The sequence below is a fragment of the Eptatretus burgeri genome, chromosome 4, assembly GCF_056783735.1.
Source record: "Eptatretus burgeri isolate ZD-2024b chromosome 4, Ebu_testis_v1, whole genome shotgun sequence".
NCBI classification, from domain to species: domain Eukaryota; kingdom Metazoa; phylum Chordata; class Myxini; order Myxiniformes; family Myxinidae; genus Eptatretus; species Eptatretus burgeri.
The window spans coordinates 71,569,476-71,584,900 of NC_140964.1; the positions used below are offsets into that span (position 1 = coordinate 71,569,476).

The 15,425-nt window shown below is 42.9% G+C and overlaps 1 protein-coding gene across 4 annotated transcripts in view; it reads left to right on the plus strand.

The window, feature by feature from the left end:
• LOC147028318 (SCO-spondin-like) overlaps nt 1–15,425 on the plus strand; it is a 431,359-nt gene that overhangs the window by 176,915 nt on the left and 239,019 nt on the right. For all 4 annotated transcript variants that reach the window (XR_015057517.1, XM_085878618.1, XM_085878617.1 and 1 more), the window contains exons 58-61: nt 10,536–10,658; nt 14,153–14,282; nt 14,648–14,773; nt 14,880–15,166. Coding sequence is in view for 3 of the 4 variants with exons in the window: in XM_085878618.1 (XP_085734744.1) it covers nt 10,536–10,658; nt 14,153–14,282; nt 14,648–14,773; nt 14,880–15,166 (666 nt within the window). In the remaining variant the exon portion in view is untranslated. The remainder of the gene's footprint in view (nt 1–10,535; nt 10,659–14,152; nt 14,283–14,647; nt 14,774–14,879; nt 15,167–15,425) is intronic.

A 15,425-nucleotide genomic window follows, 5' to 3' on the forward strand; every position in this document is an offset into this window, starting at 1 on the left:
CAATCCCATGAAGACGAGATGTCGTGTCGCACCCAAGAACTGCATGTAGAAACAGTATGTGCTTGCATATGTCTGTACCAATCATTTTCTTTGTAGTCTTGATGTTCCAGATGCGAGGCTTCTTCGTGTTCTTCTTTGGCTCGGGACAAAAGAAGAGGTCATGGGATTCTAAGCTTGCATGGTAGCATAGGAGGACGAGGAGGTCTGTGTCATCACCAACCAACACAGTGTTGGTGACAGTAGCAGACTGCACGACCTTCAGTACAATCAGGAGATCAGCATCCCCTGAGGCATGGTGTGTCTCACAGTTCTTCTTCTGAAGCTCTTCACTCAACATAAAAATGAATCGCTGTTTATTCTGCCTATTGGCAAGAAACTGTTCCTTCTTCATTGTGAGATGCATGTCAGCTGTAAATGTCACAGTAGTGCCAGCATTCCCTTTAGACCGTCCCTGGTGTGTCATGTCCTTCGTGTTGGTACTCTCATAACCATCAAACACGACTATGGCATCTCCGTACTTCTTCGTTACATAATCAGTGTACTGGTGGCATATGTCTCTGTATGTAGATCCCCAAGACCATGGAATGCGTTGAACTAGTGCCCCGCCATCCAAAACATACTGTTGCCCATCATTGGGAATATCGGCTGAGACATCGGATCCAAGAAGATTCCAGATGGCATCAGCCAAGACTGGCTTGTGTGCTTCTCGGAGCTGAAGAGAGGAATCAAAGAGGGCTGGTGGATAGCTGCACAGTTCATATTTGAAGGCCGACTCCAGTTCTTCTGCTGTCTGTGCAACAGTGATCAGTCTCTGGAAGAGGAGTTGTAGGTCAACCTGGACTTGCTCTCCATCAATCTTGACAGATGACTTCATGCAGAGGGTGACAACTTGGTCTTTCCTCTTAAATGTGTACCCGGCAGGTGTTTTCCCATCCATAGATTTCAATATTTTGGCTCCTACAGCATGTGCTGTATCGACATTGATGGTGGGGTGTGCATGAACTCCAGTCGCAATGTTCCTCAGACATGGATCACTACTGAATGGATTCCGTTCCTGTAAATACTGAAGAGCTGATAGTGTGTCCTTCCAGTCACGAGATTGTCTTGCCTTGGTCATGTCCTTCTTCTGCTCTCCAGTGTTGTAGTTCACACCTGTGAGTTCCTGCATTGCCTGGTTTATTTCTGCGCAGGCAGGCATTGATAGTAGCCATACCAGCCGTTGTTGCTCTGTCATTCCTTGCCCTCGTGTGAGCCCCCCCCCCCCTGCTGGTCTTCAAACTTCCCATCAGAACTTGTTCGATGATCAGGTCAGATGAAAGACCTGCCCACAGGCTATCACTTCGTCGAACCACATGGAACCCCTCATCAAAACGTTGTTGGACATTGGGATGTTGAGTTTTGTGGTTGGACATCTGCTGCAGATACACCCTCGCAGATTTGGCATACAGGTTGTGGCCCGAGGCTGCCAGGTAAGGCAGCAATTCCTGGATGGCCTGTAGATGTAGTGCCCAGCTCCCAGTACGCTCTGCCCGGATGTATTTGCGTAGAATGTCCAGCATGTCCATATACTGAACCCAGAGCGCTGAAGTTCTAGAAGATATCTTTGCAGACTCGGCATGCTTCTGAAGGTGGTCTTTGATTCGTTCCAAGACGTCAGACTTGCATACTTCTTCCACAGCCAGTGTCCCAGCCATCAGCTTCTCATAGAGGGTACAAGCTTCGTTGAAGTCTTGATTATTGCTTAGATCTGTATGCTGGTCATGTCGCGGCCTTGCAGCTGCTTCGGCTAAGTCCGGATCTTCATTCCCATTGCCGTCTGATGTTTCAGGTAGGCATGGTAGAGGCGCATTGAGCACATTTGTCAACAGCAAGGCATTGAGGGCTGCATCAACAATTAGGTGTGCGCGAACTGCGCGGGCAATGGCCTTGCCACTAAACGTATGAATCACTGCATTGGGGGCATATATCAACTCCATCAGTTCTTGAAGCCTGGATGACACCATCAGGTGTCCAATACATCCGAGGAAACTCATCTCTGTGTGGAAGCCGCCAAAGCGTAGGACAATCCCTTTCAATTTTTTAGGGGAAAAATATTGACATTTTTGAATGAAAAAGCTATAATTTTTTATTTTACCTCAATACATTTCACTTTTTTTAAAATAATTATTCTTGTATATCAATATACTGACTATAACTAGAAACAATTAGAATGCAGAAAAACATATATTTTCATATTAAAATATCAATCTTTACAATTTTCACATTTTTGCCGAAGCCGGATGGCAGCCATATTGGATTTCCATGATTTCAGGACTTTCGCCCCAGAGGATTCCTTAGGACTTTCTTTCTGTCACTGAGGATATATTCCGGAACCAAAATCTGTTGAGTTTGCTTTTGTTGCAATTTGTGTGAGGTTGACCAAATATTTCTGCAAAAATGCCTGTACTACATGTGAATGAATAAGAATTCGATAGAGCCATATCTCTCCCTTGTTCCCAAGTGAATGAATAAGATGAGGTTGAGCCATATCTCTCCCTTGTTCCCAAGTGAATGAATAAGAATTCGATAGAGCCATATCTCTCCCTTGTTCCCAAGTGAATGAATAATAATTCGATAGAGCCATATCTCTCCCTTGTTCCCAAGTGAATGAATAAGAATTCGATAGAGCCATGTCTCTCCCTTGTTCCCAAGTGAATGAATAAGAATTCGATAGAGCCATATCTCTCCCTTGTTCCCAAGTGAATGAATAAGAATTCGATAGAGCCATATCTCTCCCTTGTTCCCAAGTGAATGAATAAGAATTCGATAGAGCCATATCTCTCCCTTGTTCCCAAGTGAATGAATAAGAATTCGATAGAGCCATATCTCTCCCTTGTTCCCAAGTGAATGAATAAGAATTCGATAGAGCCATATCTCTCCCTTGTTCCCAAGTGAATGAATAAGAATTCGATAGAGCCATATCTCTCCCTTGTTCCCAAGTGAATGAATAATAATTCGATAGAGCCATATCTCTCCCTTGTTCACATGTGAATGAATAAGAATTCGATAGAGCCATGTCTCTCCCTTGTTCCCAAGTGAATGAATAAGAATTCGATAGAGCCATATCTCTCCCTTGTTCCCAAGTGAATGAATAAGAATTCGATAGAGCCATATCTCTCCCTTGTTCCCAAGTGAATGAATAATAATTCGATAGAGCCATGTCTCTCCCTTGTTCCCAAGTGAATGAATAAGAATTCGATAGAGCCATATCTCTCCCTTGTTCCCAAGTGAATGAATAATAATTCGATAGAGCCATATCTCTCCCTTGTTCCCAAGTGAATGAATAAGAATTCGATAGAGCCATGTCTCTCCCTTGTTCCCAAGTGAATGAATAAGAATTCGATAGAGCCATATCTCTCCCTTGTTCCCAAGTGAATGAATAAGAATTCGATAGAGCCATATCTCTCCCTTGTTCCCAAGTGAATGAATAAGAATTCGATAGAGCCATATCTCTCCCTTGTTCCCAAGTGAATGAATAAGAATTCGATAGAGCCATATCTCTCCCTTGTTCCCAAGTGAATGAATAAGAATTCGATAGAGCCATATCTCTCCCTTGTTCCCAAGTGAATGAATAAGAATTCGATAGAGCCATATCTCTCCCTTGTTCCCAAGTGAATGAATAATAATTCGATAGAGCCATATCTCTCCCTTGTTCACATGTGAATGAATAAGAATTCGATAGAGCCATGTCTCTCCCTTGTTCCCAAGTGAATGAATAAGAATTCGATAGAGCCATATCTCTCCCTTGTTCCCAAGTGAATGAATAAGAATTCGATAGAGCCATATCTCTCCCTTGTTCCCAAGTGAATGAATAATAATTCGATAGAGCCATGTCTCTCCCTTGTTCCCAAGTGAATGAATAAGAATTCGATAGAGCCATATCTCTCCCTTGTTCCCAAGTGAATGAATAAGAATTCGATAGAGCCATATCTCTCCCTTGTTCCCAAGTGAATGAATAAGAATTCGATAGAGCCATATCTCTCCCTTGTTCACATGTGAATGAATAAGAATTCGATAGAGCCATATCTCTCCCTTGTTCCCAAGTGAATGAATAAGAATTCGATAGAGCCATATCTCTCCCTTGTTCCCAAGTGAATGAATAAGAATTCGATAGAGCCATATCTCTCCCTTGTTCCCAAGTGAATGAATAAGATGAGGTTGAGCCATATCTCTCCCTTGTTCCCAAGTGAATGAATAAGAATTCGATAGAGCCATATCTCTCCCTTGTTCCCAAGTGAATGAATAATAATTCGATAGAGCCATATCTCTCCCTTGTTCCCAAGTGAATGAATAAGAATTCGATAGAGCCATATCTCTCCCTTGTTCACATGTGAATGAATAAGAATTCGATAGAGCCATATCTCTCCCTTGTTCCCAAGTGAATGAATAAGAATTCGATAGAGCCATATCTCTCCCTTGTTCCCAAGTGAATGAATAAGAATTCGATAGAGCCATATCTCTCCCTTGTTCCCAAGTGAATGAATAAGATGAGGTTGAGCCATATCTCTCCCTTGTTCCCAAGTGAATGAATAAGAATTCGATAGAGCCATATCTCTCCCTTGTTCCCAAGTGAATGAATAATAATTCGATAGAGCCATGTCTCTCCCTTGTTCCCAAGTGAATGAATAATAATTTGATTGAGCCATATCTCTCCCTTGTTCCCAAGTGAATGAATAAGAATTCGATAGAGCCATGTCTCTCCCTTGTTCCCAAGTGAATGAATAAGAATTCGATAGAGCCATATCTCTCCCTTGTTCCCAAGTGAATGAATAAGAATTCGATAGAGCCATGTCTCTCCCTTGTTCCCATGTGAATGAATAAGAATTCGATAGAGCCATGTCTCTCCCTTGTTCCCAAGTGAATGAATAAGAATTCGATAGAGCCATGTCTCTCCCTTGTTCCCAAGTGAATGAATAATAATTTGATAGAGCCATGTCTCTCCCTTGTTCCCAAGTGAATGAATAAGAATTCGATAGAGCCATATCTCTCCCTTGTTCACATGTGAATGAATAAGAATTCGATAGAGCCATATCTCTCCCTTGTTCCCAAGTGAATGAATAAGAATTCGATAGAGCCATATCTCTCCCTTGTTCCCAAGTGAATGAATAAGAATTCGATAGAGCCATATCTCTCCCTTGTTCCCAAGTGAATGAATAAGATGAGGTTGAGCCATATCTCTCCCTTGTTCCCAAGTGAATGAATAAGAATTCGATAGAGCCATATCTCTCCCTTGTTCCCAAGTGAATGAATAATAATTCGATAGAGCCATATCTCTCCCTTGTTCCCAAGTGAATGAATAAGAATTCGATAGAGCCATATCTCTCCCTTGTTCACATGTGAATGAATAAGAATTCGATAGAGCCATATCTCTCCCTTGTTCCCAAGTGAATGAATAAGAATTCGATAGAGCCATATCTCTCCCTTGTTCCCAAGTGAATGAATAAGAATTCGATAGAGCCATATCTCTCCCTTGTTCCCAAGTGAATGAATAAGATGAGGTTGAGCCATATCTCTCCCTTGTTCCCAAGTGAATGAATAAGAATTCGATAGAGCCATATCTCTCCCTTGTTCCCAAGTGAATGAATAATAATTCGATAGAGCCATGTCTCTCCCTTGTTCCCAAGTGAATGAATAATAATTTGATTGAGCCATATCTCTCCCTTGTTCCCAAGTGAATGAATAAGAATTCGATAGAGCCATGTCTCTCCCTTGTTCCCAAGTGAATGAATAAGAATTCGATAGAGCCATATCTCTCCCTTGTTCCCAAGTGAATGAATAAGAATTCGATAGAGCCATGTCTCTCCCTTGTTCCCATGTGAATGAATAAGAATTCGATAGAGCCATGTCTCTCCCTTGTTCCCAAGTGAATGAATAAGAATTCGATAGAGCCATGTCTCTCCCTTGTTCCCAAGTGAATGAATAATAATTTGATAGAGCCATGTCTCTCCCTTGTTCCCAAGTGAATGAATAAGAATTCGATAGAGCCATATTTCTCCCTTGTTCCCAAGTGAATGAATAATAATTTGATAGAGCCATGTCTCTCCCTTGTTCCCAAGTGAATGAATAAGAATTCGATAGAGCCATATTTCTCCCTTGTTCCCAAGTGAATGAATAATAATTTGATAGAGCCATGTCTCTCCCTTGTTCCCAAGTGAATGAATAAGAATTCGATAGAGCCATATCTCTCCCTTGTTCCCAAGTGAATGAATAAGAATTCGATAGAGCCATATCTCTCCCTTGTTCCCAAGTGAATGAATAAGAATTCGATAGAGCCATATCTCTCCCTTGTTCACATGTGAATGAATAAGAATTCGATAGAGCCATATCTCTCCCTTGTTCCCAAGTGAATGAATAAGAATTCGATAGAGCCATATCTCTCCCTTGTTCCCAAGTGAATGAATAAGAATTCGATAGAGCCATATCTCTCCCTTGTTCCCAAGTGAATGAATAAGATGAGGTTGAGCCATATCTCTCCCTTGTTCCCAAGTGAATGAATAAGAATTCGATAGAGCCATATCTCTCCCTTGTTCCCAAGTGAATGAATAATAATTCGATAGAGCCATGTCTCTCCCTTGTTCCCAAGTGAATGAATAATAATTTGATTGAGCCATATCTCTCCCTTGTTCCCAAGTGAATGAATAAGAATTCGATAGAGCCATGTCTCTCCCTTGTTCCCAAGTGAATGAATAAGAATTCGATAGAGCCATATCTCTCCCTTGTTCCCAAGTGAATGAATAAGAATTCGATAGAGCCATGTCTCTCCCTTGTTCCCATGTGAATGAATAAGAATTCGATAGAGCCATGTCTCTCCCTTGTTCCCAAGTGAATGAATAAGAATTCGATAGAGCCATGTCTCTCCCTTGTTCCCAAGTGAATGAATAATAATTTGATAGAGCCATGTCTCTCCCTTGTTCCCAAGTGAATGAATAAGAATTCGATAGAGCCATATTTCTCCCTTGTTCCCAAGTGAATGAATAATAATTTGATAGAGCCATGTCTCTCCCTTGTTCCCAAGTGAATGAATAAGAATTCGATAGAGCCATATTTCTCCCTTGTTCCCAAGTGAATGAATAATAATTTGATAGAGCCATGTCTCTCCCTTGTTCCCAAGTGAATGAATAAGAATTCGATAGAGCCATGTCTCTCCCTTGTTCCCAAGTGAATGAATAATAATTTGATAGAGCCATGTCTCTCCCTTGTTCCCAAGTGAATGAATAAGAATTCGATAGAGCCATATTTCTCCCTTGTTCCCAAGTGAATGAATAATAATTTGATAGAGCCATGTCTCTCCCTTGTTCCCAAGTGAATGAATAAGAATTCGATAGAGCCATATTTCTCCCTTGTTCCCAAGTGAATGAATAATAATTTGATAGAGCCATATCTCTCCCTTGTTCCCAAGTGAATGAATAAGAATTCGATAGAGCCATATCTCTCCCTTGTTCACATGTGAATGAATAAGATGAGATTGAGCCATGTCTCTCCCTTGTTCCCAAGTGAATGAATAAGATGAGATTGAACCATGTCTCTCCCTTGTTCCCAAGTGAATGAACAAGAATTCGATGGAGCCATATCTCTCCCTTGTTCCCATGTGAATGAATAAGATGAGGTTGAGCCATATCTCTCCCTTGTTCCCAAGTGAATGAATAAGATGAGGTTGAGCCATATCTCTCCCTTGTTCCCAAGTGAATGAATAAGATGAGATTGAACCATGTCTCTCCCTTGTTCCCAAGTGAATGAACAAGAATTCGATGGAGCCATATCTCTCCCTTGTTCCCATGTGAATGAATAAGATGAGATTGAGCCATGTCTCTCCCTTGTTCCCAAGTGAATGAATAAGATGAGATTGAACCATGTCTCTCCCTTGTTCCCATGTGAATGAACAAGAATTCGATGGAGCCATATCTCTCCCTTGTTCCCAAGTGAATGAATAAGATAAGGTTGAGCCATATCTATCCCTTGTTCCCAAGTGAATGAATAAGAATTCGATAGAGCCATATCTCTCCCTTGTTCCCAAGTGAATGAATAAGATGAGGTTGAGCCATATCTCTTCCTTGTTCCCAAGTGAATGAATAAGATGAGGTTGAGCCATATCTCTCCCTTGTTCCCAAGTGAATGAATAAGAATTCGATAGAGCCACATCTCTCCCTTGTTCCCATGTGAATGAATAAGATGAGATTGAGCCATATCTCTCCCTTGTTCCCAAGTGAATGAATAAGAATTCGATAGAGCCATGTCTCTCCCATGTTCCCATGTGAATGAATTAGATGAGACAGAGCCGTGTCTGTTTCGTGTTCCCATGTGAATTAATAAGATGAGATTGAGCCATATTGTTGTGGAGCCGAGTTTCTGTGGCGAGCACGACCGCTAGATAGAGCAGTAGAGTCGGCTCCACCGAGCATCCGGAATTTATAGGTCGTCACCCTGGATAACTCCGGAGCCAACGGGTCCCTTATCGACTGAAGATCGCCAATAGGTCGACCGCGTGGGATCGGGTCGATTGCCAATTTCAATTTACCTAAATACCCACATCATCCGAACAACTGGCGAAATTCACCCTCAGCGGAGCTCGAGCGGAACGAGCCGTTAGCGTGCTCGACCCTTGCGTAACCCGAGTGGATGGTCAACGAGGTCCGTCGGTCCAAATGCACAATTTGCCGCTTCCAAATTTCCCAACACGCACCATGCCAAATCAATAAAGAAAACACAGAAACGAGTTGAAATATTTAACATGGGATTTATTTATGATGGGGGGGGGGGGGGCGGACACACACACACAAAGAGCAGAGTTAAACCGACTAAAAGAAATGCAAGTATGTACAAGGCACTTAAACAATTCTACTCGAAGACGAGCCCACAGACACACACACGCGCAAACAAATACCCAAAAGAAGTGATGGCGCGGACTTTCTTCGGCCCTTCAGCTCGGGAGAGAACCTGTCTCGCACCTCCCCGCCTTGTGCAGTTTTTGACGATCCGGTTCGGCGGGACTCAAACCCGCAACACAATGCAATGATGGACGCCAGCAGGCACGAAGGTGAATCAGACAGAACGCTAGCAGGCCAGACGAGACAACCAGGCGACGAGGCTGACAAGGCGACCAGGCGACGAGACCTTGACTGCCAGACAGAACGCCCCGATCACTCGAACTGGCCAACGCTCCTGCCACGAGCACACTGTCTCTCTCCTCACTGGTCCAGACAACCACACCCTTTTCTCAGGAGGGAGGGCTTCTTCTCCTGGACACTCGCCTCCTCATTGGTCGGAACCATCGCGCGATTCCCTGGCCGTCCTCCATTGGACAGGCCCACGGTAGGCAGGGCAACTCCCACCCTTCTGGGCGGAGTCACGATCGGAGGTGTTTGTGGCTCCGCTCACCTCCTCGCCTTCGGCCACATGCGTAATGGCGATCGTGTTGGGTCGGAAACGGGGTGGGTGAGACGCCCGCTCCTTGCCGATTGGCTAAAGAGGGACGCCATGCCTGTTAGACTCTGCCCACGCACGCGCTTGCTGGCAAGCGCGAAGAATGCGAAGAAAGCAGAGTGTTGGCGTGTGAAAGTGAAGATGGGCGACCCGTTGTTGTTGTGGATGTAAAAATCCTAACTATAGAAATAACTCTGCAGCGCACGAACATATAATTCTCATGAGACTAGGGATGGGACCCGAACTACAAACACACACTTACCGAAATAACGAAGCTACAGGGATGGCTGTCTGTCTGTGTGCACAAGGCTTCCAAATTCGTAACAACATCTGTCCTCTATTCCCATGTGAGTGAATATGATTAGATAGAGCCACATCTGTCCCGTGTTCCCATGTGAGTGAATATGATTAGATAGAGACACATCTGTCCCGTGTTCCCATGTGAGTGAATATGATTAGATAGAGCCACATCTGTCCTGTATTCCCATGTGAATGAGTAAGTTTAAGAGTGATTCTGACCAGGGGATTTGCTTTTTATCGATTACCTTAGTTTTGGTGTGTGTGTCTGTGTCTGTGTCTGTGTCTGTGTCTGTCTGTGTCTGTGTCTGTGTCTGTGTCTGTGTCTGTGTCTGTGTCTGTGTCTGTCCGTGTCCAGAAATAAAACAAATCAGGACTGGGCCAATGTCTATCAAATTTTGTATATTTGTTGTTAGTACCCAGGGTTAGGTCATGGGTATAAATATCTCCCCCCCCCCCATCGATGAGGGGAGACTACTTATGATTTTCATCTGCACACGTCCCACAATGAATGTGGTTTACTGACCACTGCTGCAGATAGGGGAGATTATTAGCCATGCAACAAAATATATTTGCATTTGCCCCACCTCCCCACTTCCCCCCCCCCCCCAACAAACGCATTTCTATGATAAACGTGGCGAATTGATCGACAAATTACACTATTTTGTTTGTTTCGCTTTCGACTCTAATGGAGCAACATCTTTTTCACGTGATTGTAGTGTAAAAAATACATGTATTGCTATACTGAAAAGTGATGGGAACCTGTCTGCACCTCACAGGCTGTACAACAGGCTTGGAGCTCATTACCTTACAGGATTGCTTGCAAGGCCGTGCTCCGCGCTGCCCCCCAACCTGTGCTGACCTTTCTGGAAACAGTTCCTGCTCGTCTACATGTGTGGAAGGTAGATCCATCTCTATTGCTATAGTTGAGGAGAATAATCTCAATCAAGAGTTCCAAAATCACATCAGTGGTACCTAGATTCTACAATCTGTCTTCCAGGCCAGGGTTTATCTTTGACCTTTACCCATCACCACCAACCTGGATGGCACGTTATCATGTGATTTTATTTTTTTTTTCTGCCAAGTTGACATTTTCCAAAATAAGGTTTACGCGTTTTATACCGATTTTGAAAATATGCATTATCCGCTATAAATCCACGAACGATAGTCGTACATAGCTAAATTTGGTAGCAAAATCACTGGATTAATGAGGCCCATGTTAATAATCAATATGTATATCAATACTTTAGCTGTGGTTGACAGGAAAATACAAAATAGGTCAAAATCTAGCAAAATCTTATTTTGGTTTCCTGACCGAAAGTGTACAATAGTTTCTAAAACTTTGTTATATACACGGTAAATTCAGACAATGTTAATGTCAAAACTTTCTCAGTTCATATCATTTCCAAACAAATTAACAGCATATAGAATGCAACCCTCGCTGATGAGACATCCGTCTTGTTCAGCTGAACCATGGAGGATTCAGAATGTACACCTTCTGCCAACAAGGATATCGACACTTCAAGAATCTATGGAGACGGAGAAGATGTTCAGAAGTTGGTGGATCAACTTGAACGACTCTCTGTCTTTACTGCAAACAGTCAAGATTTGACATGCCTTGCTGCTCGGGACATTGCCACTGAAAACATCAAGCTCACATGAAAACATCAAGCTCACAGCACAAACACATAGTGTAAACAAGATCAGAGAGTTGTTGGAGACCCGGGTATGCACAAGGGAAGTGGGGTTCCACACAAATCTGAAACAATCACAAAGTGTTATTGTCAAAAGCATTGTACACTGTTGAGAACAAAAAAGATCCAGCACAAAGGGGCAGAACAATAAAAAAAAAAGTTGACATGTTGCTCTTTCAGTGGCTTCTGGTGACCAGAGATTCTGGACGTGAGATAGATCTCAAAAAGCTTTTGTCTCATGAACTATCACGAGTCCCACTCTCCTTAGCAGACACAGCTGGATATCTATGATCCACCAACAAAATTGCACTTGGAAAGATATGAGAGGAAGATGTGAGTGTTGAAACCCTTCCAACGACAGAACTTAAAACTTGCACCATTATTGATGGTCAAGCCTTGGTACAAGTGATTAGAAAACCAATAGGGTCAAAGACATTTTGGGATCTTTATGATGCATTCAGTCATGCAGTATTCAGTCATTTTCAAGAAGGATGCTCAAGGGTAGATGTTGTCTTTGATAGACCCACGAAAGTCAATCAAATGTTGTATCCGAGCAAAACGAGCAAATCCAAGCAGATCTATACGTCATAAGATTGGTGGCCAGAAACAATTCATCGAATGTGAGTGAATTTCTGAGTGTGCAAATCCTGATCAAAGCAAAGGATACTTTTCAAAATTGTCAGTTAATCACATATGGAGGCTTTGCTGATGAAAATACTACAGAATCATCTGAAGGATCAGATGTCCATCTTCTTTAATCAAATCAAGAAGAAGCTTATACACGCATTATGCTACAGTACATGCTGAGGCAGCATGTAAAGCAGGGTTCGAACATCTCATCATCTTATGTAGAGACGAAGATGTGTTGGAACTCTTTGTTCACTTTGTAGCACAACTGAGTCAATGGATATGGACGAGAACAGGCACTGCACAACAGCGATGCTTTATTTCTGTCCATGCCATCCAGTTAACTCAAACTCTCCGAAGGAACATCCCAGATATCATGCCTTAACAGGATGTCACACTGTCAGTCGATTGATTGGGCATGGAAAAAAAATTCCACATGGAAGACATTGCAGAAGCATGCAGCTCTATTGAACAATCTTGGATGTGGAGCTCTTTCTGAGGCCACAGGGAAACACGTAATGTAATGACCGTTTTTACAGCCATTTTTCCCTGCTGTGCAGGGGTTTGGCTTTTTCTTGAGGCAATGTTTTATGGTCGGATGCCCTTCCTGACGCCAACCCTGGTCGCCTCTTACGACACACAGAGATATGGTACACCTATTCTAACCGGGGCATACACCGGGACCAGTACACTGGTACTCATTTCGCCGACCTCGGAAGGATGACAGGCTGAGTCAACCCCCTGGTGTTAATTCAGCAGCCAACGGGACTTGAACTCAGGACCCTGGGATCCCAAGCCACCACCCTAACCATTAAGCCAACACCAGGCTTATCCACAGACAAACACATGGAGTAGTTAATTTGCCGAGTCTACTTGCCAAACACGAATGTTGCAGCAATAAATGACGTGAGTTACAAGCTGTTTCAGAAAAACACCAAAGATTGAGAAAAACTTCCTCCAACCCAGGGATGTCTTATCCAGCACACCAAATGTGTCCACAACCAGAGCCAGATTTGGTATTTGGCAAACAATTCTCCTGATTACCCTTCACCCATTGGCAATGGATGGATGGGACAAGGATCCTACCAGTGGTAAATTTCACCCACAGTTGATGGTGGATGATCCCCTACCACAGGAATTCATGGACGTTCTGTCCTGTAAATACAAATTCTGTGCACCTGCAAAATGTACCTGCACATCCAAGTGGTTAAAGTGCACACGTGCATGCATGTGAAGTGATGACATGTGCCGAAACCCATTCACCACGATGGATGAGGAGGACTCGGACTATTATCCAGTGCACTTGTCCCCTGTGAGTGGAATAAAATGTTGTCAGTAATGTGTAGTAACGCCATAGGCTACTTACAAGTAATATGCCATCATCAAGGCATCCCTCAGACGATGACTGAGCAAGGCATGTCCTCATCGATACAGCTCATGAATTGACTGGTGAATATGAAACAAAGCATGAGTCATAATTTCAGTTTTCATTGAAGGATTTCAATATTTCCATTATTTACCCAACGAGTTGGTGTTATTTTGTTCGGAAATGAACTGGGAAAGTTTTGATTTCAACATTGTCAGCATTTACCATGTACAGTATATAACAAAGTTTCAGAAACTATTGTACACTTTCGGTCACGAAACCACAACAAGATTTTGCAAGATTTTGGCCTATTTTTGTATTTCCATGTCAACCGTAGCTACAGTGTTGATAATTAAGATAGGCCTCATTAATCCAGTGATTTTGATTCCAAATTTAGCTCGGTCCGTCTATAGTTCATGGATTTATGGCCAAAATCGGTATACCATGCCTCGTATTGGGGGGAGGAAAAGCTTGTTTCAAAACAATCCAAATTAACATTAAACGAATCTGTTTATGTGAGTTAGAAAAACTTGGGGAATGATATTTACTTTTAATCAGGATTAATTTCACCCTTTCGCTGAATTTTTTAGCGTATTGTATCGGATATTTGTTTGAAACTTAAGAAATAAGAAAATTATTATACCATTGCAGAACTTTTGTTCAGTTGCATTTCCAGAATGTAACCCGAACAATTCCACCTTTCACGAAGGTTGCCGTTGCCAGCGAGGTCTGTTCCTGCGTGAGGGCGTTTGTGTCAACTCCAGCCTTTGCCTCTGCAATGTGGATGGTAGAACATACCGGCCAGCACAGACCTTTTCTACCGCGACTTGTTCTGAGTGGTTAGTTTTCACTTTGACGTCCTTTGGCTGGCAGGATGGGATAGATGGGATAGATGGGATAGATGATGCTGAGCTCTTAGTCGACATAAATCATTAGTCCAACCTTTTAAAGCACTGTGGCCTAAGAGCTTTTACATTGAATGCACCGTTCCTGTGATTTTTGGAAAGGGGAAAAAAAATGTTACAACTCGACAAAACAAAAGCCAGCAAATTTTCAGGTTCACAGTTTTGTATTAGCGTCGCTTGTACATTTGCACCACCTTCTTTCTTCTTCTTTCGTGTTCATCATTGGTTTTCTTTCCTCAAATTATATTTATCAATAGTTATGAAATCGTACACCTTTCCCATTTCTCATTATACCGTAGCACTTGCCGTGATGGACGGATAGACTGTGCACCTTCCAGCTGCCCCATGCAATGTGGATGGTCAGCCTGGAGCCCGTGGACCCCATGTGACCGTTCCTGTGGCCATGGTACACAGGGACGCTTTCGGTAACTTCATTTTCAACCCTGCCACCCTTTTACACATAGCAAAATGCAACCTAACTAAGCAAATAAATTTTATAATTTTAATAATTGCACATATCATGTCATGCAGATCTCCCACCAATCCAATGGCTTTTGGTGGTGGAGCACCCTGCGAAGGCGATGCCACAGAGATGCAATTGTGCTTCATGGGGAGGTGTAAGGAACCAGATGGGGGAGAGCCTGGCTGGACTGAGTGGGGCCCTTGGTCACGCTGCACTCGAACTTGCTTTCATAGCCCAAATCATACAGGCACAAGAAGTCGAGAGAGAAGATGTCGATCTGGACAGAGAGGAAGCCAAGTCTGTCCACGCCGAGAGGAAACTCAAGTTGATCCCTGCGGAAACAGGCCTTGTCCAGGTAATTGCAATTCTAACGAAAATGGAATGAGTATTTTTTTCTGATTAACAGTGATCGAGCACATGTGATGTCCTGCCATATTGCATTAGACAGGGACTGTGAAGCAGAATATTTTCATAATCATTCCTACAGGAAGGTTGAACTTTCAAATTATCAGTTTCTGCAGCACCAGTCGATGGGCTTGATGAGTGCACTTAGAATTTTCCTCCAAACAGGAACCAGGATTTAGTCTGTGATGACTACTGGTTTTGATTTCAGG